The 22,218-nt window shown below is 41.1% G+C and overlaps 1 protein-coding gene across 1 annotated transcript in view; it reads left to right on the top strand.

The window, feature by feature from the left end:
• The first annotated feature begins 4,112 nt into the window (after nucleotides 1-4,112).
• ctnna2 (catenin (cadherin-associated protein), alpha 2) overlaps nucleotides 4,113-22,218 on the top strand; it is a 308,211-nt gene continuing 290,105 nt past the window's right edge. Inside the window, exons 1-2 of the mRNA XM_072463897.1 lie at nucleotides 4,113-4,420; nucleotides 19,800-19,906. Coding sequence (XP_072319998.1) covers nucleotides 19,805-19,906 — 102 coding nt within the window. The 5' untranslated portion in view covers nucleotides 4,113-4,420; nucleotides 19,800-19,804. The remainder of the gene's footprint in view (nucleotides 4,421-19,799; nucleotides 19,907-22,218) is intronic.

Here is a 22,218-nt window from a genome sequence, read left to right as displayed (position 1 = left end):
ATGGCCTTGTATTGACTGTGCATATTTGTTTATGTCTGCATTTTGTGAGCAGATGGATTTGTTGTCAGTATGTGATATGAAGGTGCTGGGCTCCATCTTTGTGACTGTTGTGTGTTTCTCGATATCTGAATCGTGTTCATCATCTTTGCTGGAGTGACAGCGTTAATTACATTCATGCCGGTGGCATCTCCATTCCTGCTTCTCTTCAGAAGGTGATCCCATTTGCAAGCAGATTAACTGTGCACTGGAGCTTAAACTCAGCAATGAAGTCATTAAACATCGATAATTACGCAACTTGCTGCATATATATGCTCTGTGTGAATGCATCTGTGGCGCACGAACAAACTTTCACAAGTGATGGATCTATGCGCAGTCACTTGGTGTTTTTGGAAACTCAAAGTCATGACAGGCCAATACAATTCTTTTAATGTTGATTGAATATTGACAAAATAGGGATTATGACAATCAGTACTGTTCCCAAATACAATACTTTTAGTGTGCTTTATTAGTACCAATATATTTACTTTATTCTGTACTCTAAGTGACCCACACATCAAATCATAATTTTTGGATTGTATTTTGCATCTTGAGAAGTTTTGAGCCCAGATATTTTTTATATACAATAAAAATGTTATTTGCAGCACTAAAGCGCTATTATTGTGCCACTTATGATCCAAATGCATTGGAACGCGATCATCACTTAATATACAATTTTCATACCATCAATGCCATCATTACATAGTATGTTTCCACTACACATTAAATACATTAATATCAAATAAATGATGGCTCCAAGGCCACCAGCACGTGTGCAGGATATTGTCATTATCACTAAATATTTTGCATGATCAACAAACAGCTCTAATGCCTCATCGTCATGGATCTGAACCTGCTTCTCAATCTGTTGACACAGAAAAAATGTATGATCTAAAAAAATTTCTCACAGATATTTCAGTTAACTCTAATTTTGTCCTGTAAAATATTACTACAAAATATTTGTAGCCACAAGTGACATTCAATGTCCAATTATGTGATACTGTCCAAAAGTAACTTGTTTGTATCTTGGTCAGCAGACATTGGTGCTTTTGTGCTCTTAATCCTTAATCTTGTGAATATTTGTGATGCTTTCAATATGGGATGGGTCAAAGTCCGACCGCCACAATCACTCTACTTTGTGGTTTCTTTGAGGTTTAAGCGTATCCCGATTCATGTATCCATTCTACTACGTGAGAAACATAATAGATATATAAAACATTTTCACTTTGCAATCCCTCGTTCAAAGCACTGACTTAATTGTAAGTATACTTGTGACTTTGAAAAAGGGAGAGCTCATTTAAATGCAATTATCCTGCTCTGAATTATTTGAAAGTCAATCAAACACAATTACAGAGGAAAAAAGAATAGAGTATTTCATGGTTCATATGCGATTGTACTTGAAATGCAGCATCTTCAACATCACACTGAATGTTATTGAGAGCAAGTGTGCAGACATGTGTTTATGCATGAGAGGATAATGATAAGAAGTCAGATGATGAGAGCAGAAGAAATGACACTGATTGCACATGATTGCCAAAAAGACGAGCTGGATCATTTCAGCTGCACTGCACAAGATCTCTTCAGATTGGAAACTATTGATGGTAAATTGATTATTTTATTCTGCGTGTACTGTTTCTTTCTGTTTTTTATAGCATTAGAGTTATTTATCTTATTTTTATTTATTTTTTGTTGCATTTATTAAATTCCAAGTATTTTAAGCAATTCATTTTAAATGACAATGCCAGACTGTGGAACTTTCCAGACAAAGCAATAGCAATTCCATGGAGACAATCAGGTGGCAGACTTTAGATAATGCACCATTTTAATCATCTTAAAGAGACATATTATGCTTTGTTTCAGGTTCTTAGTATTGAACTATAACATAAGTAGATCATCATTTTACCTTTTGTTTGTTGTAAATTGCAACATTGACCTAAATCGACTTAGTAATAGAAACTTCATGTTCAAAACTGCAGAACTTCATCATGTAATTTCACTGTAATATGCAGCAGATTGTTTTAAAAAGTGGCTATGTGTCATTTTAGAAATCTAGATGTCAAATTCATTTTTAAAATATATTTACAGCCAAGTACAGGGATGTGGGCAGGGATAAGGGGTAGGTGAAACAGGAATTTTCTGAGCACTCATTGTTGCAACACTCATACACGAATCAATCAAGATACAAACTAACAATGATGAAATATCATTGTAATAGAGTTAAACGTTTATTAAAGGTGATTTTGCATAATATGTAGCCTTTAAATATTACATAAAACTAAGAGAAATGGGCCACACTGGGTCTTCTAAAAAGCAGTGGGTTGTGATCGCCTCATTACTTACAGGACATGTTTACCTCAGACGTTTCCCTGCCCAGTCCCAGATGCAGTGACTGCATAAACAGATGGTGTATTAGCACTGCCAAAAGTATATGGACATAACTTGCGGTTTAGATCATGAATATAATATCAGGCTCACTTGCTGAACATGGACGACTAAGCAGGATCAGAATGTGAAGCAATTTAGCATCACATTAAAACATCATGGTAGAACTAGATTACCCTGGGGCCTCTGTACACAGTAGACTTTATCTCACAAATGCAGAATGGCTGCCTATCGTTCTATGTGGCGTTCGATGCACTGAAAACACAAGCATATGGAAGACAATGGGCTGTTGTTCTGGCATTTTTCATCCCCCCAAGACAAAGGAGCACACTGGTGTAAAAGACAATTTATTGTATGTATTTGGATGACGCAAAGTTTCTCCACCATACTTTCCCTCAAATGCTAACACATGAGGACTTTTAGAGCTAGAGCAATACTATAATTTTTTTAGTTTAGTTTGTGTAAAACAGAATTATCTTTCACAGCCAAAATTCTTACTAATGTTGTATTTTTTCAGTTAAATGTGTTTTTATTACTGAAAAACACACTGAAAACCATGGATTCTTACAGTGAGCAGAGTCACTGCTCTACAGAACCTGTAATGCCAGAGGGCGTCACGTGCTTGTCTCCATGGAGATGGCTATAGTTTAATGCCATACTGTGGATCATTTTAGTCAAAGCAATAAGATCTCAATGGAGACAAGCATGTTGCAGGCCCTTGACCAGAAAAGTTACATAGCGCACCTTTTAAAGTCAACCTTTTCTTTCAGCTTGTTTAATAAGTTGTTGTACAGGGAATATTTTAAAGGCAACTGCAGTGCTACCATTACATGAATGTTCACCTGTATCAGAATGAGCTTTGGGCAAAGGTATAGCTAAAGTGTAACTCCATGTATTTGTACTGCCCCAAGGGGCCTGGTGTGGAGCTGTGATACCAGAGCTCACTGTTGACCACAGCAATTCTTTTTAAAGGGGATATCGCCTGTGAAACTCCTCAAGCGAATGTTGTGGAAGTAAATATCCATTTGGGAAAAGCCTCTAAGGAATATAGGTCTAGGTAAGAAGGACTGGAATATATCAGTTTACTTCTTATTTACAAGTTTCAGGATGAGTGGTTTCCCTAATTTCTACTTTCTGACAAGACGTAAAGTAACATTACATACTGTTGATGCTGCTGTAGTTGTCTGTACTGTCTCTGCTCCTCTCTGTGCACCCACAAACACACATAACAGCATTGCATTACCTGCTCTGAGAATGTGTGCATTGTGTTCTATGTTAGTTTTATTCATGCATAGTTTAGCATACATTTAGCCTGGTTAATTTTGCAGCACTACTTTGCCTACTTGTAATTGGGTGTCCATTATTCCATGTAACTTTTAGACTACTTAAAGTCCTTTTTCAGTAGGCCTGCTCCCCCCATTTACTAGTCTGTATTAGCTTGTAAAAGGCTGTTTAGACCTACTATTGTGGTTGTGGCAATCTCATTCTCTATCATGCCCAACCACATTAGTCATTTTCAGATGTGGTTCTGAATAATCTCCATAAGGCAGAGTGCGCGCAGGGGTTTCTTTACATCTGCTGTGTGTCCCGTGTGTCTGTGCGGCCAGCAGCAGGCGCATCCTCACATCGCTAACACGCATGCGTCAATGCTGGAGCCTCCCCTGAGTTGACGAGCCCCTGCCCAGCTCCGGAGCACTATATTGCAGACTGTCCGTGCCTGGCGCACCCTCAGTTGCACCTGCTCTCTCCATACAGCAGTGGGAGCGCGAGGAGGGGCATTATTTAGCATCGAGCTGTAGGAGGAGGAGGCATTTCCGTAACACTGACTCAAGCGTGCGGCTTCATTCAGCTTCAGCACCACATTATTGAGGAAAGCAGCGTCCAGATTGTACAATTTCCACTGTTCCGTTATATCTTTCAAGAAGAGAAGCATCTTTGTGGGAATACCGGCATTTGACAGAGTTTACAGCCGTACAAGAGGAGTCATCTCCAACAAAGTAAGGTATGTACGGGGAAGGATGCTGAGTGGAATCTGTACTGTGCTGCTGAAGCTAGCAGTGTGTAGCATGCACCTGCTGCTGCTGCGGCGGCGGCGGCGGCGGCACTGTGCGGCTCTGCTAGCGTTAGCTAAGGCGAGGTCCGGCTTTAGACTCTAAACATGTCTGTGCGAGGTAGTGGGAACAGTTTAAAATGCACTTCAGTACGTGATACGGTCATTTTGTTCAGATTGAGTTGTTGCTAAGACGCATTCATCTTTCTTTAGCCAAATCACAGTGGCTGCTAATGTTGTTCTCTTGGAGGCTGAGCTATCCAGGAGCCAGTGCTGAAAGACTTCCCCAGCTCCAGAGGAGCTCCCGGGCAGAGCGATGCTAGGCTACTACACTAGCTCACAGCTAACACAGCACTCGTGCGCGTAAAATAACTGTCCCACACCGGGTTTGTTCTTTGTTAGAGATAAATCAGCGCCCTTTAAAGCAGCAGCATCAGCAGCCTGTCTGACCATGTCAACAGTCCTCTGTGTTGATGATGGGCTCTTTGTCCAGCACCTGCCTCCTTTTCTATGGGACTGTCTTATCCACACGCTTTTTGTTAACTTCATCTGACTATATCCTCACTCTACCAGAGCTATTCTTCAACTTGAAGGTAAAGCAGCTGGACCTCCTCTTTGCTTGTTGTTAACTATCATCGCCAGCACCCATTTCTCATGTGGCAAAAGGCCAATGATCTAAACCCAAACAAACGTGATGTAGGCCTAGTCTATTTGACAGATTGTAGTGATTACATTTTTTACCCTAAAGGCGACTTTAGTATTTGTTATTACAATTCTATTCGTAGCTCTGGTACATAAAACTTGCATTGCTCTGCTTATGAATAAAATATCACCTTAACAACATTAGTTTGAGGACATTAGTTGTCGTCTTACAGTGCATTGAGCAGTGTAGTGCTCTGTTGACCCACCATATCTGGCAACAGCCCCTGAAACTGGATCTGAACTCCAGCAGCTTGAGGAGGGGTCACACAGAGGCTGTATTTAGAATAAGAAGTTGTGAGAGCAGAAGGCATGCCAAGTGTCAGCCATAAAGCTGCATGCCAGCTTTGGCCATGGACAGTGTGTCTGTCCAAACATGCTGTGACGACCAGGCTGAAACATAGAAATATAGAATAAAGAGGTGTATACAATATCTTGTTATAGAACAGAATGTGTAGTTTGTTGTTCCAGAGACAATTTTACTTGCGCAGTGAAATACCGCTCCGAATGTAATCAAGCATCTGCTTAATACATTTTCTATGCTAAATGTTCAGCCAAATCACAACAATATCCAGTAAATCCACGGTTTATTGTTTGCATCTTTCCCCATTTTCCCATACATCTACATCCACTTGTGTTAAGTATACTTGTAAGCATAAGTAGGTATATATAAATTTAAAAATATGTAAAGAATGTTTTTCAGCAACAGATTCCATATTACATGACAGATATAATCTTGACGAAATGTGTGTTGTCTGATCAAATGATACATTGAGTTTTGACTATTAAAGACTTGTATCTGCTTTGTTTGATTTAATTTTAAAATTCAGAAAAAAACGCAGATAAAAGGATTTTTCTTGTTGTTGTAATTTCTTGTAATTGTCTGCATTGTGTTTCTACTGTCCATCCATTATGCCTCACAGTAATGGCTTATTCTTTCTTTTTGTCATTGAGTTCATGTTGGTATTTTAAATCACATACTCTTTATGTGTTCCTCCATAATTTATGTGTGAAAGTATGCAGCCAATAGTGGTGAGCAGTGCATTGTGTCCACCGTCTCCCGGGAGAGGCAGCTACGTTGGCTGAACAGCCCAGAAAGCCCCTGTTGTTGATGTGGTAGCCATGGCACCTTCACTGGCTGGAAAACCATTACCTTTGCTGCGGTGCTGTGGAGCGATTTCATTCAGGGTAACAAGGACTAGACTTTAAGTTTTAGAAGCAGTGTAAATGAATCAATTTGTTTGGCTCCTGCTACTGGGATAAAAAAACATGACCTACAGTTCACAGTATCATATTTTAGTGTTAGGAATTTCACAACTATTGACCCCTATAACCAACAACAGTAAAATCCTCCATTTTCTTTTCATTCACATAACATGGAGGCTCATTGATCTAGTATGTGACCAGCTAACAAAAATATAAACTTTCTGAATGATAAAGTTAAGTTAATACCACATAAACTGGTATAAAAAAGTGCTTTACATTAGAGGTGGTTAATAAAGATATTTTGATTATATTGTGAATGGTGAAAATTTGAACATCTACTATATTGTTTATAGTAAAAAAATAAAAATAATAATACAACAGACACTACAAAAAAGTTTTGTTGTAAATATATTAAGATATTACTTTTTTAATCAACGCTACACTCTACATCTAGATTTACTTTTTTCGACTAAAAATACAATTTTGCCTCATGATTATTATTTTTTACGATTATATTGTGACCTGAATAACAACAATTATTGATCAACCAAATAATGTTGACACCCCTATCACGCTGAGGATGCTGGGTAAAGAAGTGACAACGGGATGTGCAGTAGTTGTCACTGAGATGGCTGTAACGCTAAATACCCGCCCACATCCACCACCACAATATGCATTTTGTCTCTCATGGAGCTATATCCACCAGATGCTAGATGTGCAAATCCCAGTGTGTTCCACTTTCCCCTATCCGTCTTCTGTGCCATTATCACTCAGTGGAGCAGAAGGAAAAAGGGCCTTTATTGTTGCAGAAGGGACAATAAAGTGTTGAAAGTCTGGTGTCAGCAGCTGTGGGGTGCAGTGAGCGAGAGTGTCTCATTGTCTTAATCATTTCTTTAGTCCCCTCATAACCCCATTAACTCCAACCAGGAGGATGTGCAGCGCTCAAACTGTCATGCTGCAGCGTGCGACTACTAAATTAATCGAGTCGGCCCATCCATCCAGCGAGCTCGTCACACAGAGAGTGGCTGTGGCTGGGTAACGTTTATGTAAGGGGACAGTAACAGACTGGAAGCACTGAACGCGACCTGTAGACACTTTGTCAGATTATCTTAAATGGAAGTACGACTTTTTATGCTGGGAAGTTTTAGTTTGTTTCGTTTGTTGTCTCGCAAAAAGTCTAATTTCTCAGTTAAGAAGTTTGGTAAGGAGGCTGAGGTTGTTCCATTATGACCCTGGTGCTAATGTGGCTAATGTGTGTTAACCGAGGGGCGTGGCCAGTTCTGAGTTTTGCTACTTTTGCAACAAACTTAGCTTTGTCCTGGGAAAGTTCAAAGAGGCTGTGTTAGTCAGGGGCCTGTCTTTGCTGCCATTCTCTCCCTTCTCACTCACTGCTCACTTTTTATGACGTATGAAAGGAATAGTCTAATTCAATTACCGTATTTTCCGGACTATAAGTCCCACCTTTTTTCATATTTTCACTTATATTTATACTTATATACTTATACTCTGGAGCGACTTATATGTGATATTATTTGTTATTTTCACACTTGCAACCGCATTTCATACTCCAGTGCAACTTATATATGTTTTTTTCTTCTATATTATGCATTTTTTGGCTGGTGCGACTTATAATACGGTATTTGATTACTGTGCCATGTTTTGTAATGACACTCATGTATGTGCGTTTTTGTTATTGCCTACTTCCGAAAATGTGTAACTTATGATCTCTATTCTGTAAAAAATCTTCTGCTCCTTATATTGCTTCATTTGTTTTCGACATTTAACTGTTAACAATATTAAGTGTCATATTTTTGCACGAGGTGAGATGTGTATGAGATGAGTAGGTCACTGCAGCTGTGCTCACAAAGAACGGATTGCTCGGACAGACTTGAACCTTTCATGGGCTCAACACAAGGGGGGCAACGTTGTTCCTTCTCCATTCATTTCCAATAGAATCCTTCGCGACAATGTAAAAATCGCCCGTCTCCCTTAGGTCAGCGACAAGTGAAAGTAGTGCTCATGAAAACCTGGCGCTCGTGCATGTTGACGTGCACACGCGGGCCTCCGACGCAATCCTAGTTTTTCTAAGTAGAAACATTTTCAACTTTTGTCACTGTCGCCCACACTGCAGCCAATCAGAGAGTTTTTTTGACAAAGCTATGAGCTGACAGGAACAGGGGAACTACGCAAATTCAGAAACGATAAGGAAAAATACTCACATTTGTCCAATTTTCATATTTTATATTTCACGAAAATATTCAAATCTGCCTATGAAAGAAATTGGCTGCCTTCGACCCCAGTCAGCTTCTTTTTTCTCTCTCGATGGGGCCGAGTCAATTAAACCCCTTTTCAATTCATACCTTTTTCAATTCATGCCACTTTTTATCCCTGAAATTTAAATACTGAAAATGAAATATTGAAATATTAAAAGTACCCTTAAAACTTCATAATTCCCTCTAACTTCACAGCCAATAAAATGTGTGGAAGCCGTGGAGCAGAGCGCGACATGTGAAGCTGTTGCTGGTCACTGCAGGTCATCCCTGCCCGTGTGTTCGATTTTAAAACTGCTGCGATGACTGTCGCCTCCTGTGTGTCGAGCCCATCAGACCAATGTGCCATGGACTTTACAGTACATCCGCAAGCATGAGGAAGTGCAAAGAGTACAGCCGCCGCTCTGACAGAACGTCCCGTTTGGACCAGCCAGGACAAGAGATGTGTGCTGTGCATCACTTCACCTGGACTGTTTGACCATGAGGATGACCGCACCGGGCGCACTGCTGGAAGCTGGACATGATGCGGCCTCGTGCTTGTCTATCACCTGGGACTGCAGTATACTTAACGGACCTGTAAAATCCAGTATGGAATCAATATATTAATATTTTGCATATTTTTGATGAATAAAACCAATATTCTAATATCCTAGTTGATTGTAAAAAAGAGACACAAATTATTTCCCATGACCTTGGGGCACTGTTCAGATGTTGTGTTGCCAGATGTGGATGTAGAGATTCACTAAAATAACCCAGACCAACCTGTTTACGCCCCTCTCTTCTCTCTTCAGACTCTCCTCAATCTCAGAGCTGCACATCCCAGTGGCTCTGGAGTTAAGACTCTATGGTGGAGTTTGCTGTTTAACTGTCAGATTACAGTTCCACACGAAACAACAATAATTAAATAATACAAAATAATTATATAATAACAAAATAAAATCTCAGTAAGTGGTGCCATTGTCCAACTCCAAATATGTGATTGTTGCCAGTTTAAAGAACTTTAAGCCAGAGAAGTATTGGTACAGGTTTGTGGAGCAAATCCCTGACAAATGACATCATGATAAAGTTAAATGATTGTGGATTTCTATTATAAATATTTCTTTCAAAAAATGTAAATTCTCCTATAAGGTTATTGTCCACCATCTGAAATGATGAAATAATCAAATTCTACTGGTAACCTGCTCTGCAACACGTTGAACCTTTCCAATTGAAAAATATATAATATATAGTTTTAAATTGTTAATCGCTATGACAACTGTTCTTATTTCTTAACCCCATGGACATGAATAAATGCTAAATAGATTAGGTCAATGTTATACTGGGGAAAGAGGCAAAGCAATAACATCTAAAGCTCACAAGAAAAGTGAAATCGTTACGTGTATTACTGTTGTCAGTGTTAATGTCTATTGTTGTGTATTAGTTAGATACTAAGCTGGAAGTTCCATCTCTTACAATGCCATTAACACTAGTGCTGTGTAATGTGAAAGCAAGATGAGAATCGTCTTCTTCCAAAGAGCTCCACTCTGCAAATAGACTTTATTACAGACCTGTCAGGGTCCTCAACTAATATTCACACACTCAAACTGAAGTGTGGGAATTAATAAAACTTGGCTTTGATTAATTATAAACTTCTGACAAAGTTCAACACTGAGCAGTGAATAATATTCAGATTAAAGGAGTGCTATATTTGTCCTCTGATCTGACTGAAATATGGTAGAAGAACCAATCAGGAGATGCTCCTCCAACACATCACAGTGAGTCTAATAAGCTCCTCTGCTGACAGTTGCCACTGTTCCACTGAGACAATATTGATTCAGACACAAGAGTTGTCAGCACCAGATGGTCACATATCATTGTCTTATTGAAACTGAGCAGATACTTTTAATGTACAGAACTGCTCTTGTAATAATAAGAAACAATTCCAATGAATTATTCTGCTCTCATCACTTGAACAAACAATAATTTACATTATCCAAGAGCAATTTTCTTGAAAACCTGACAAAAGCTCACTTTCTATGTGGTCTGATAAAGGTTTATTGCTCATATTTTGCTGCACTTAAATACAAGTCAGTGGTTAACTTCTGAATATTCTGATCAGAACTTTTGTGTCCTCCTCCAGGCTCTGTCCCAGACTGCATGTGGGGCCAGGACAGGCTCCATCCACTCTTGCTGCATTAACCGTTCTATTGTTGAGAGAAGCTTTTCTTCACCCATCAAACAGAAAATCCATATGCTCGAACCTGAGGCAATTCTAGCAGCTGACAATGTGGCTTAGCTCAGTGGACATGTTCAGGGTGGACTCTTTTTTTTCATGTCATAGCACAATAGCATATCTATATAATTTACATTTCTATACTGTATTGGTTTTCTGTCATATACTGATGTTTTCCATTTTCTTTTCAGGCCCCAAACGATCATGTACTGTAATATAGTGTTCTATGAATGCTCCGAAAATGCCCAGCTCATATGCTTTTATAATATTTGATAAAGAACCATATCCTGTCTCCACGAATTTAGATGTGCTTGACTGACTTTAACAAATCATGTCCTCATCCCTTTATGCCAAGAACAAATGGCGGCTTTCAAGTGAAAAATATATTTTCTGTCTATTCCGACTATATGAGAGAGTCTTCTGCCTTTTAGAAACATGAGCCACAAATCAGCAGCTATGATTGGCACATCCCAAAACGGGACAGTTCTCTGCGGAGCTCTACAGAAGATGTAAATTTTCCTCAACCACATTTTTTAGGTCCAATACAGGAGAACAGAAGGATACGGGTTTGTTTAGTGGACTATTTCCATCCCATTAAAAGAGAGGCTCTATAGTTACCTCTATAGTTACCCTATTTTCTGTTTAATGAACTGTATTTGTCGCCCTGCAGATGTGAGTGGTAATGCCAAAAACGTGCACTCAAATAAGACCATTACTCCAAAATAATATTACTCAAACAGAAGTATGTAGTGGTCCAAGAAACTAAAAGATAAAAAAAACTCTACTCAAATAAACGTGATTGTCTTATATACCATCCAAATAATTTGAAGTTGACGTAATTGTATAAGGTCACCACAAAGATGAATCTTTGCCTGTTTCCATCCTCATTTCTGGGTTCAGGTCGGGAACCATGCACGTCTCACCCAGTTTCCTCCACACGACTCTTTGCCAAGGTTGGGCACTTCCCAAGAGATGTTTTGGTCCAGTCTTTAATGTCGTTGCTTCGTCTCCCTCTCGTCCTCTTGTCATGAATATACAGTATCCGTCCAGAATTTGGGTGCAGCGATTTGGTGATATGGCTAAAGTACTTACGTTTCCTATTCCTATTGTTGCTCTTCCCCTATTTCCTTCTAGACTGAATGATTTGTTCTGTGGGTCGTCCAGCATAAGCTTCTAAATAGGGATGTGTACCGCTACGACGGACCGGATCCGGACTTGTAAAAACGTTTCGGTTCAGGTCCAAAAAAAACGAAACCCCGGTGATTCGGTTCTGGACTCATTAAAAATCTACCTCTCACATTCTATATCCTTTATGTTCTAGAATCAAAACCATCCTAAACCTTCCATAGATCGCGAAATTCACGCTAGAAAAGACGTAAACACTGACATCGCTGTCAATGGCCCGGAGCATCAGCGACGCACGCGTCTTCCCCGCGGCAGAAGTTGAAGCCGGCGCAATGAGTTTAAAGATGCGAGAGACCGAACATTTGGGAAGATCGCTGGTTTAATTGAAGCGTTACAAGCCGCCGCGTGCGTCGCCGCTTGTGCCGCTCCGTGAGTTAGTTTAAGTTTAAGACGCTTGTTAAAGGAGCGGGTTGTGCTTTGGTTTGGGTGTAAATATTGTAACTTCTCGCTCAGGTCAGTAATGCTGGTTTAGTGCTCACAAGTTGTCACTTTATTTCTTGAACAGAGTTGGTTATTGTTGGCCGTAACCATGGCGATGGAACGAGAAAATCAAAAACCACCTCGTCTCCTGAGCCCGCTCTTAGCTCCGCCCCAGAGACCGCACGCACGCGCACTAGAGACTAGGGTTGCTACAATATGAATAAAATAACTGTATTATGTTGTGGTGTGATGTAGCGTTTATTTCAGTGGGTTAATGTGCCAGATACATATTTATACATCTAAGTAAATACTAAGTCAAAGTAATATTGTTTAATTGCTGGATTCATTAATTGGAGCTTATATTTTGTAATAGTATTTGTATTCTACAGTTGTTAAATATGGTCTTGTGTTTAATGCTGTTAATATGATGTATTGTGTGTAGTGTAAAATATTTTCATATTCTATTTTTGATACTGCTAAGTTGATTGATTTATAGTGGTTCTAGTTGACTGTTATGCTAGTTTTTGAAGGTTTTTACATGACTTTGATGCCAATGGATCTGCAAAATTACAGAGTGGAAATGTATCTAAAGCATTAAACTTCAAGTGTGGGAACAGCCCAGTCAAACCAGTAATACACTTGACAAACATAGTATCAGCTGAAACAGCTGCTCCAATACCAATACTCAACTTGCTCTTGTTCGGAAGTTGTTCCTCAAGTAAAAGTGTGTTAGCTAGCAGCTTGTGATTTGTAAGTTGTAACTTCTGTTAATAAATAGTGAATAAACCAGATAAATTGAGTTTATTTCAGTCTGCAGTTAAGCCTTGTGTTTGATAGTCGTCCTTGTTCATGTGTCTTCAACTTAATTGAGCCAAGTAGCTTGTGTTATGCTGTTATAACATTATGCAAAAATGGCATGAGTTCAGCCGGACTCATTAGGTCCGGACCTGAACCTAAACCTCTGGATTCGAATCCGGACTTGAACCTGAACGTGGGTTTAGGTATGCTTGCTGTCTTTTGATGTCACCATACGTAGGCTTTGACTCAAACCCATAATTTTTATATTATGAAATCCACTGCTCTCTTTCGTGACCTGCAACTATCCATATTTGGCACTTTAGATGTGATACCGTTTAGTTACCTGAAGCTATAGCGACGTTTCCTGGAAGACTTCTCCTGCTTCCTCACCTGCGCCTTCTTATCATATCCTGCTTCTCACTTCCTACACATCATTCCCTGCAGTAGTCTAAGCGCGGACTGCTGTCCTTTTCATCCTTCTGAGCTGCAGAGCATCCCATCAGCCCCAAGTCTGATGTGGAATTATAATCCTGCTCAATTTTGGGAATGACCCAGTTCCACTGGACTCATGTCAAACCCAGCCCGCTGCAGCAGACTTGGCCTAATCCCATCGTACTTGCCAGCATGACTAATGCAGCGACCAACAGTTGCTTAGTCTTTTATCAACATGTCACATAATCACATGGCATCTCTTTATATTTATGGAGCCAGTGATGAGATTTAGTCTAAACTCTTTGTGCTATGTTGTCAGAAACCCCACTCTCTTGTCAAGTGTGACATTTGTACAAAAGAGCGTGATGTGTTTACAGTGAGCCTGTGATCACAGCGCAAACACATGAAGAAAGGGTGCTGATGTCTGTGAAATGAAGAACTGGCTGAAGGGGCATAATGCTCTGTCAGATGACACTCATTGTCCCATTTAGCACTTTGACAGTTTGCAATTAACAGTTTTTTCAATGATCGTGGGATTTTTGGAACCTACGGTATACCGCAGAAATGTGTCCAGGCGCAACGCAAGTCACTGCTATCAGGCACATGTGTGTGTAGGATTGTGTATCGGCAGAACATAGCGTGTCAACAAGCCTGATCTGTTTTTAATGATTGTGGATAAACGCGCTGAATGACCGGTCCGTTACACTTCTTCATTCAGTGCGAGTACACCTGTACACTTGTTGTGTCGCAGTCTCGAGCCCGACACAGCATTTTGTTTTTCTTCTCTCTTTCTTACATGTATGAACTAGTCGTAGGCGCAGAGGAATTAATGGATCCGTTTCAAGTCGGTTGTTGATGTGCCCTGTGGCACCGTGTGAACCCGTGCGCCCATGACACAATGACATGAAGCCAGGCGCGTGTGTAGAAGAGAAGAGTAGAATCAGATGGACAGTTGGCACATGTATCACAAGCTTTTCTATGCTGACGTGGTCCCTGTGTTCTTTTAAAAAACTTTTGGGGCTGTTCTTAACCCTATAGTACATTGTATAGTACAAGAGTTGAAGTCTGAAGCCTGATAAAAATTGCCAACATTAGGACAAATATTGTGACTATTACTGTCTAACCATTTCCGGACATGGTCGGCTCAAATGTGTTTTTCAACCTGTATCACTGGAATGTCTTTCAGATGTAGTCTGTAAACTTAAGCTGTCGTCCTGTCCAAACCACCCTGTCCCACCACGTCTTTTTAAAGAAGTGTGGACAAACATGTGCTCCTGTGTCCAAAAGATGAATAGCAACTGAATGACACAAGGTGGCACAGCATCTGGTGTTTGTTCTGTAAAGTTTAAAGTGTCTGTGATTAAACCTCTGTTGAAAAAATTCCACCTGGACACATCAATTGTCTCCAACTACCTAAACTTCCTTTTGTGGCCAAGATCCTTGAGAAATGTGCATTTCTTGAAGCACATGGCACATTTGACATCCTCCAATTGGGCTCTAAGGCACAGCATAGCACAGAGTCTGCACGTTTAAAGGTTTTGAATTATCTATATTGCTCGGTCAGACTCCATCTCGTCCAGGGTTCAATCCTTGTGCCCGTTCTTTTTGCTCTGCACCTCTTCCCGCTGAGTGAAATCTTTAAGAGACATGGCATTCAATATGAATTCTATGCAGATGAAACCTGCTATGAAATTTACCTGCTATCCAAAAAGGCACTGACACGTCTTTTTGAATGTTTTAGTGACGTCAAGGCATTAATGGCCCACACATTTTTAAGTTTAAATGAGGGCAAAACTGAGGTCATTGTGGTTGGCAACCCTGATCCACTCAAACAGCAAGTGTCACCAACCTTGGCCTCACTATTGACTGTAATTTTTTAAACTTGACAGACTAAACGCAGTCGTCTAATCTTGCTTTTATCATTTAAGGCTTTCATCCAAATATGTTTTATCTTTTACATTTTTTGGACAAGATGTGCACACTTTTATCTCATCATGCTTAGATGCACCTTTTCATCTGTGAATCATCTGTCAAAGAAAAAGCTTTTCTGTCAATTTGAGCTTGCTAAATAATTAATTGTACGTGCGTGGCCTTAAAGATGAGCCCTTTCGGGTTTCTGCCGCGGTGTGAGACCTGCTGCACTGTCTGTGGCTGCACATTTGACACAGACTGAGTGAATTAAAGTTTGCTCTGCATTCGGACTGATAACAACACACGGTGTAGAGAAAACATGAGCTGCACAGTCATCACAGCTGTGGCTCAGACACAGACAAACTCCGGTCCAACCCGGTTAGCGTCCATGTCAGTCATGTTCAGCGCTGACCAGGGCTACCTCATGTTTTCACTCAGCTGTGAAAACTTTTAAGATGTCTGTCAATCTGCTTTCTCCTTCTCCTCAGTCGCCACAATGCTTCTCGCTCCGTGTACTGTCCATGAAAACAAAGGCACTGCACATGCGCATTTCATCCAAATTGTATCGCAATATTTAAGTATAAAATTGTTACACAAAATTATACCGCCGTCACCGTGAAAGGTATGGTCCAGCCCTACATCCAAATCAATGTGTAAAAGAGAAGTAATTAGCAGTAAAGTTAATATAGTCTCAGAGTTGTACATGCTCTTTGATTAGCCAATATAATTGAAACACAACACAAATCCCCTCACCACCTGCCCTGTGAGGTAATTACATTTGTTAGCTGTTGTCTCTCTGCTCCATCATCAGCATTATTTCTACTAAGAGCTGACTGAGGCAGACGCAGAGGTAATAATATTGTTTAATGGCCTATAAAAAACAAGGTGTATCAAGAAGAGCCCACACTTGGTGACAAATGAACAGACTTATTGGCGGTGGCAGCTTGTGGCAGGCACACTCCAGATGCTGTGCCACCTTCTGTCATTCAGGAGGAGAAATGTGCTTTGTGAGGAATAAAGATCAAAATGACAAAGTAGGTAATAAATAGGGAAGTTCATGGATGCATCCATCTTTATTTTTTTAAGAAACCGCCTAGAATCGATGGGTTGTAATGTTATCATTGAAAACATAAAGAACTATGCGTGCGATGAAAAGCTAAACATAGGGGGTAGTCCATCCAGTCGCATAACAAGTCCAGGTTCTTCCTGAAATCCTCCATCTCCATCTTGGGCCTCAAGTTGTTGCAGATTGAACGTCGTTAATAATTTTGCAATAGTTTTACGTTGACGTGCAGCGGGCTCGGCACCACACGCCGAACATGACCTTAAGGCTACTGCGCATCGAGAGCTGTTATAATCCGTCTTCAATTAACAGCAAACATGAGAGCAGGGGAAAGCAAACCGGAGTGGAGGAGGAGTCGTGTCTTTCCTCTCGCTCCCCTAAGAGGAATAAACTGATGCTTCTGTATTACAAATCAAACTGTTGTTCATGCGTGCACTGGCTCCTCTCTCGTTTAGTCAGATCATAAAACACATCACGGCAAATTTATTTTCTCAGTAGTTTTGTTGCTTCTTTGATCTGGCCTCACCAGAGTCACCGAGAGTGCACACAAAACTTAAACACATCTTAAACCTCAGGACTGAGTTTGCATCGGTCAGTCGCTAATAATAAAGACTGGCAAACATCATACAATAAAGCAAATAGACAAGGATTTCCTTGAAGAAATGGGGCAAAACCATTTTTGTCATTCAGGCCTGGGAATACTGTTGCATTGAGAGCTACAGTCTCAATGCAACAGTGGTTAAGTCCGGTTGTCTCTCCCCCCAGATGATTTAGGGATTGTTTCATTGCCCTTTTAATGAATTTATGGTAGTTATGGTAGGTCTTTATTCTTTACGACACTATTGTGTTCTGATAATCTGTCCTTAAGTCTCTTCTTAGTTCTTCCAATATGAAAGCAACCACACTCTATAAACAACAAAAGAGGTGTTGCATGTTATCGTATCCTTTTAAGATGGTAACTGAAATATCCTTGAATTAATCTGCTTGATCAATATGGGAGTAGTGGTTGCAACTACCTCAGGAAAATGTTCCAGTTGGGTTTTGGAGCCATGTGGAAGAGTGAGAAGGAGGTGCAGTTGGCAGCTCCTTTAATACAAACTGTTGCTTAAGGGTGGGAGTCCAAAGCAAAAGACTGGGGGGTCAGGAATCACAGGTTTTTTGTCCTGTTTTACTTTTTCATGATTTCTCCCTACAGACAACCATTACAGTACTTTCAAGTCATCTACACCTTTATTATATCCCTCGACATACACATTCATTGTATGTAGTTGCACAAATGATTGAACATTTAATTGATTGGCTTATTAAATTAAAGACTGATTTTTGCTGTCCATTTTCAACCTAAATTACTTCAAATTTGAAGCTGAATGAATTGTGTGAGAGAAGGCTGAATCAAATGGCAATATCTTAGTGAGAAAAATATTTGCTTGTTTGTTTGTTGGTTTGAACACAGTGCTGTGCAATGTGTTGTCTGTTCAGAGCTGACACCCACAGCAGCCTCTGTTGTACTTCCATACATGTGTTTCGTGAAAAAAGTACAAAGTAGAGTAAAGCCACATGTGGTGCTGCGTCATGAGTTAAAATGCGGCTTTGTCAATTTTCTGCTTGTCCTTCCCCAGTTTCATCCCCATTTCATGCTGCACTGTCCTGTCCAATAAAGTCTATGGACCAGAAAAATCCTTTAAAGAAAGCCACATGTGTGAAGTGTCCCAAGGTTTTTGCACAAATTGACTGAAATCCGACCGATAGTCGAACCTCGTATTCAGGAGGAGCAGAGTGGTTTTCGTTCCGGTCGTGGAACACTGGACCAGCTCTATACCCTCCATCGGGTGCTCGAGGGTTCATGGGAGTTTGCCCAACCAGTCCACATGTGCTTTGTGGATCTGGAGAAGGCTTTCGACCGTGTCCCTCGGCGTGTCCTTTGGGGGGTGCTCCGGGTGTACGGGGTCCGGGGCCCTTTGCTCAGGGCTGTCCGGTCCCTGTATGACCGGAGCAGGAGCTGTGTTCGCATTGCCAGCAGTAAGTCAGACCTGTTCCCAGTGCATGTTGGACTCCGCCAGGGCTACCCTTTGTCACCGGTTCTGTTCATAATTTTTATGGACAGAATTTCTAGGCGCAGTCGGGGGTTGGAGGATGTCCGGTTTGGGGACCACAGGATCTCATCTCAGCTGTTTGCAGACGATGTTGTCCTGATGGCTCCATCAAACATGCACTGGGACGGTTTGCAGCCGAGTGTGAAGCTGCTGGGATGAGAATCAGCACCTCCAAATCCGAGGCCATGGTTCTCGACCGGAAAAAGGTGGCTTGCCCTCTTCAGGTGGGTGGGGTGTCCTTGCCCCAAGTGGAGGAGGGAGGGAGGCGCCCCGGTGGCATCCGGCATGGCTGCATGGCATGCCTGCCGTCCCACCGGCTTTTCCCGGTGGGACGGCAGGCATGTCCCACCGGGAAAAGGCCCCGGGGAAGACCCAGGACACGCTGGAGAGACTATGTCTCTCGGCTGGCCTGGGAACGCCTCGGGATCCCCCCGGAGGAGTTGGAGGAAGTGTCTGGGGAGAAGGAAGTCTGGGAGTCCCTGCTCAGACTGCTGCCCCCGCGACCCGGCCCCGGATAAGCGGAAGAAAATGGATGGATGGATGACTGAAATAGTATTATTCACTCTGCTTTAACAAATGAAAAAAGGGTTGTAAGGACGGCAACTTTTTTGACATAATGTATCCCTGTAGTCCTAAAAAAAAGCGTTGACACATTATTTTAGATTGGACTGTGTCAAGGCATGTCTGCTTTACTGCTGCAGATAGTCCATGGTGCCAGGTGCTCGTGTTGTACCATTGTGTGTTGAGAACGACCTCTGGCCCAGATCTGTCATTCTATTCTTTATTCCCTTCTGCCTCATTGACACTGGCAGTGGACTATGCCATTCCCAGCTGGCCCATTCTGAAACTGCTTACTGTACAAGCATCCTCCCCAGTAACGACACACTACGCTCCAAATACCAACTGTCATGTTTCAACAAATAACTCCCTAGTTTGAAAGACTAAAGTATATTTACAGAGCTGATTGGCCCCAAAACCCATTGCCATACTGGCTTCACATAAACGGCACAGAATCTAATGTCCACTGTTATTCTCCCGACAGATACCATGACAGCTGCCACGTCACCCATTCTTTTAAAATGGGACCCAAAAAGCTTGGAGATACGCACCCTGACCGTGGAGCGGCTGCTGGAGCCCCTGGTCACACAGGTAAGACTCTGACACAATTGGAAGTGTGCTTTTATCACCGTTTGATCACGAATCACTCTTCACTTGGTACAGGTTTGTGATGACAAATCTACATGGTTAAAAAAGTTCAAGAGTTTAGCATATTGTATGGCAGCTATTTAGTATTTTACCGAATGCGCACTGATGCAACTGATGGTAATTGTCTAAAATGTTATGCCACATTTCTGCAATAGGCACTCTTTCTGAAATCGAATACATACAATACATTTTAACGCTTTGTCAGTGTGAACTACAGTGTACCGGCTGACTACACGCACGACTGACAAATTAATGTTCTGTACTTTGTGACGGATATAGTTACATTGTGTTTTGCATCATCAGCGACAGCCTGCCAATGACTTGATGTCAGTGGAATGAAGGGACGGCAAGCTATTCATTTTTTACATGTACTTCAATTATTTTCTATCCAATGCCATGTTTCACTCCACAAAACTAATTATGTTACCGACATCCTCCCACCATCAGAGCCCAGCCCGTGGTTTTCAGATAAACGTCTTCCTGACTCTAAAAGTGCAGATGCAGTCCGCGCTTTAGATCATGGGTTACATTTAACAACGCGCCAGTGGCTTTAAAAGGGATTTATAGTGAGCGGGTGGCTGATTGCTGATGCATTTTCCCTACAGATCCATAACTACTGCGCCCAGACGGCTCTCTATAATGCAATTGTTATTTTGCTGTCGATGGATATTTAAGTTAAAGATGATTTATGGCCCGACCTGTGAAATGCCTGCAGAAATGTACTCGCCACTCACATTTGGGAATACAGAGGAGGAAACTCGGGTAGTTCATCCTCTGCAAAATTGCATTCAAAGTGAGGAACGATTCTGAGATATGAACAAGATCCTGACTGCAGCTTCTATGGTTCTGTCAATTTGTGTGATTCAGTGAAGTCAGGTGAGTAAAAGTTTGCTCCGGGGGGGGAGCATGAACAGTGCAGTGCTGGAAGCTGCATTCATCATAAGCGGCGCCACTGTGCACCTGACATAGCACTCTGTCGCTAATAGGTCTGTACTACCACATGTTCTGATACAGCAACTCTTCTTCACTTTAGTTAGAGGTATCAGAAAAGACAATAAGTTAAACAAATGGTTGTTTATAGATGAGGTGAGTTTGGGGTTGTGCTGGAGCTTTTGAAAAAGTATTGAGTAAGGCTAGGACTAGCTGTTGTTTCTTTTTTTTTTTAAATACACTTTCGCTAAATAAATGTTGAAATATGATGACTGAAGGCTTCTTGATAAAGAATCATTACAAATAAAGTGTACTATTGACAATTATCTGCGATGAATCAGTTAATTCTAGGTATCTTTTCATTTGGATTTAATAATGCTTCGTTAAAACATCTATTTGCATGTGTTTTAGCGTTTGTATAGTCCAGATTCTTAATTCAACTGTCGGTTTGGTGGTCACACCAGATACTGACCAGTTTTCTAACCCGCCCAGACCCTCGCAATAAAGCAAAACTGAACATTTCAGATGCCTTTTAACGTTTCCCGTCTAAGGCACATCTGTGCAATATTCATGCTGTTGCTGCTGCAACCTGTCCTGTGAGGTGGGACAGATTATTTATATTACCTGCTCGGTGAAACAGTTGGTGAAAAATATTTGAGAGAAATTGATCTTTTACGTGTATATAGAATACGTCTCAAATCTTTGAGTTCAGCTTATGAAAAACAGAAGCAAAAACAAAAGAGTTAATATTTTTGTTCAGTGTATCTGTAAACTAGGTGTGAATATCTAGTGTGAATATCTAGTGTGAATATCCAGTATGAGCCTGAAGCATCAATCCATGATGAGATGGGCCATTGACCCACTGTCACTACCATCGACCTTTTCAAATGAGAACTGCCCTTTTCGGTTCCGACACCTCCCTCACACACTTATTGCTTAAATTCCTGACCTGGGGTTATAAGAGGGATTGGAGGAAGTGTATTTTTACATGGCGTTGTGATAAGTATGACAGGCGTGTCATTATGCAGAGTGGCCCTGTTATCTGGTCTCATTACAGCCGAAGAGCTGCAGGTCAGCCCTGGCTGTGGTGAAGCACACTTTCATCTGTCTTCAGGCTGTTTTCTCTGACACTTTGCCCCGTCAGCATATAGCTCACCCCAAGGCTCTGAGCAGCAGCCATGTACAGCTGCTGCTTATCTACAGCCTCTGCCCCTCCACACTAAATACACTGCATCATTTCACAAGTACACATCAAGAGGAAAGTCTCAAGTCTTAGTCCAAAGGCTTGTTTTTGTGGATTTGGCACCAGCTTCTTGGTATATATG

The sequence above is a fragment of the Eucyclogobius newberryi genome, unplaced genomic scaffold (genome assembly GCF_026437365.1).
Source record: "Eucyclogobius newberryi isolate DKJ021-1_F unplaced genomic scaffold, fEucNew1.0.hap1 SCAF_4, whole genome shotgun sequence".
Taxonomy (NCBI): domain Eukaryota; kingdom Metazoa; phylum Chordata; class Actinopteri; order Gobiiformes; family Gobiidae; genus Eucyclogobius; species Eucyclogobius newberryi.
The sequence above is the reverse complement of the archived record's forward strand: the minus strand, read 5'-3'. Positions and strand labels throughout refer to the sequence as shown.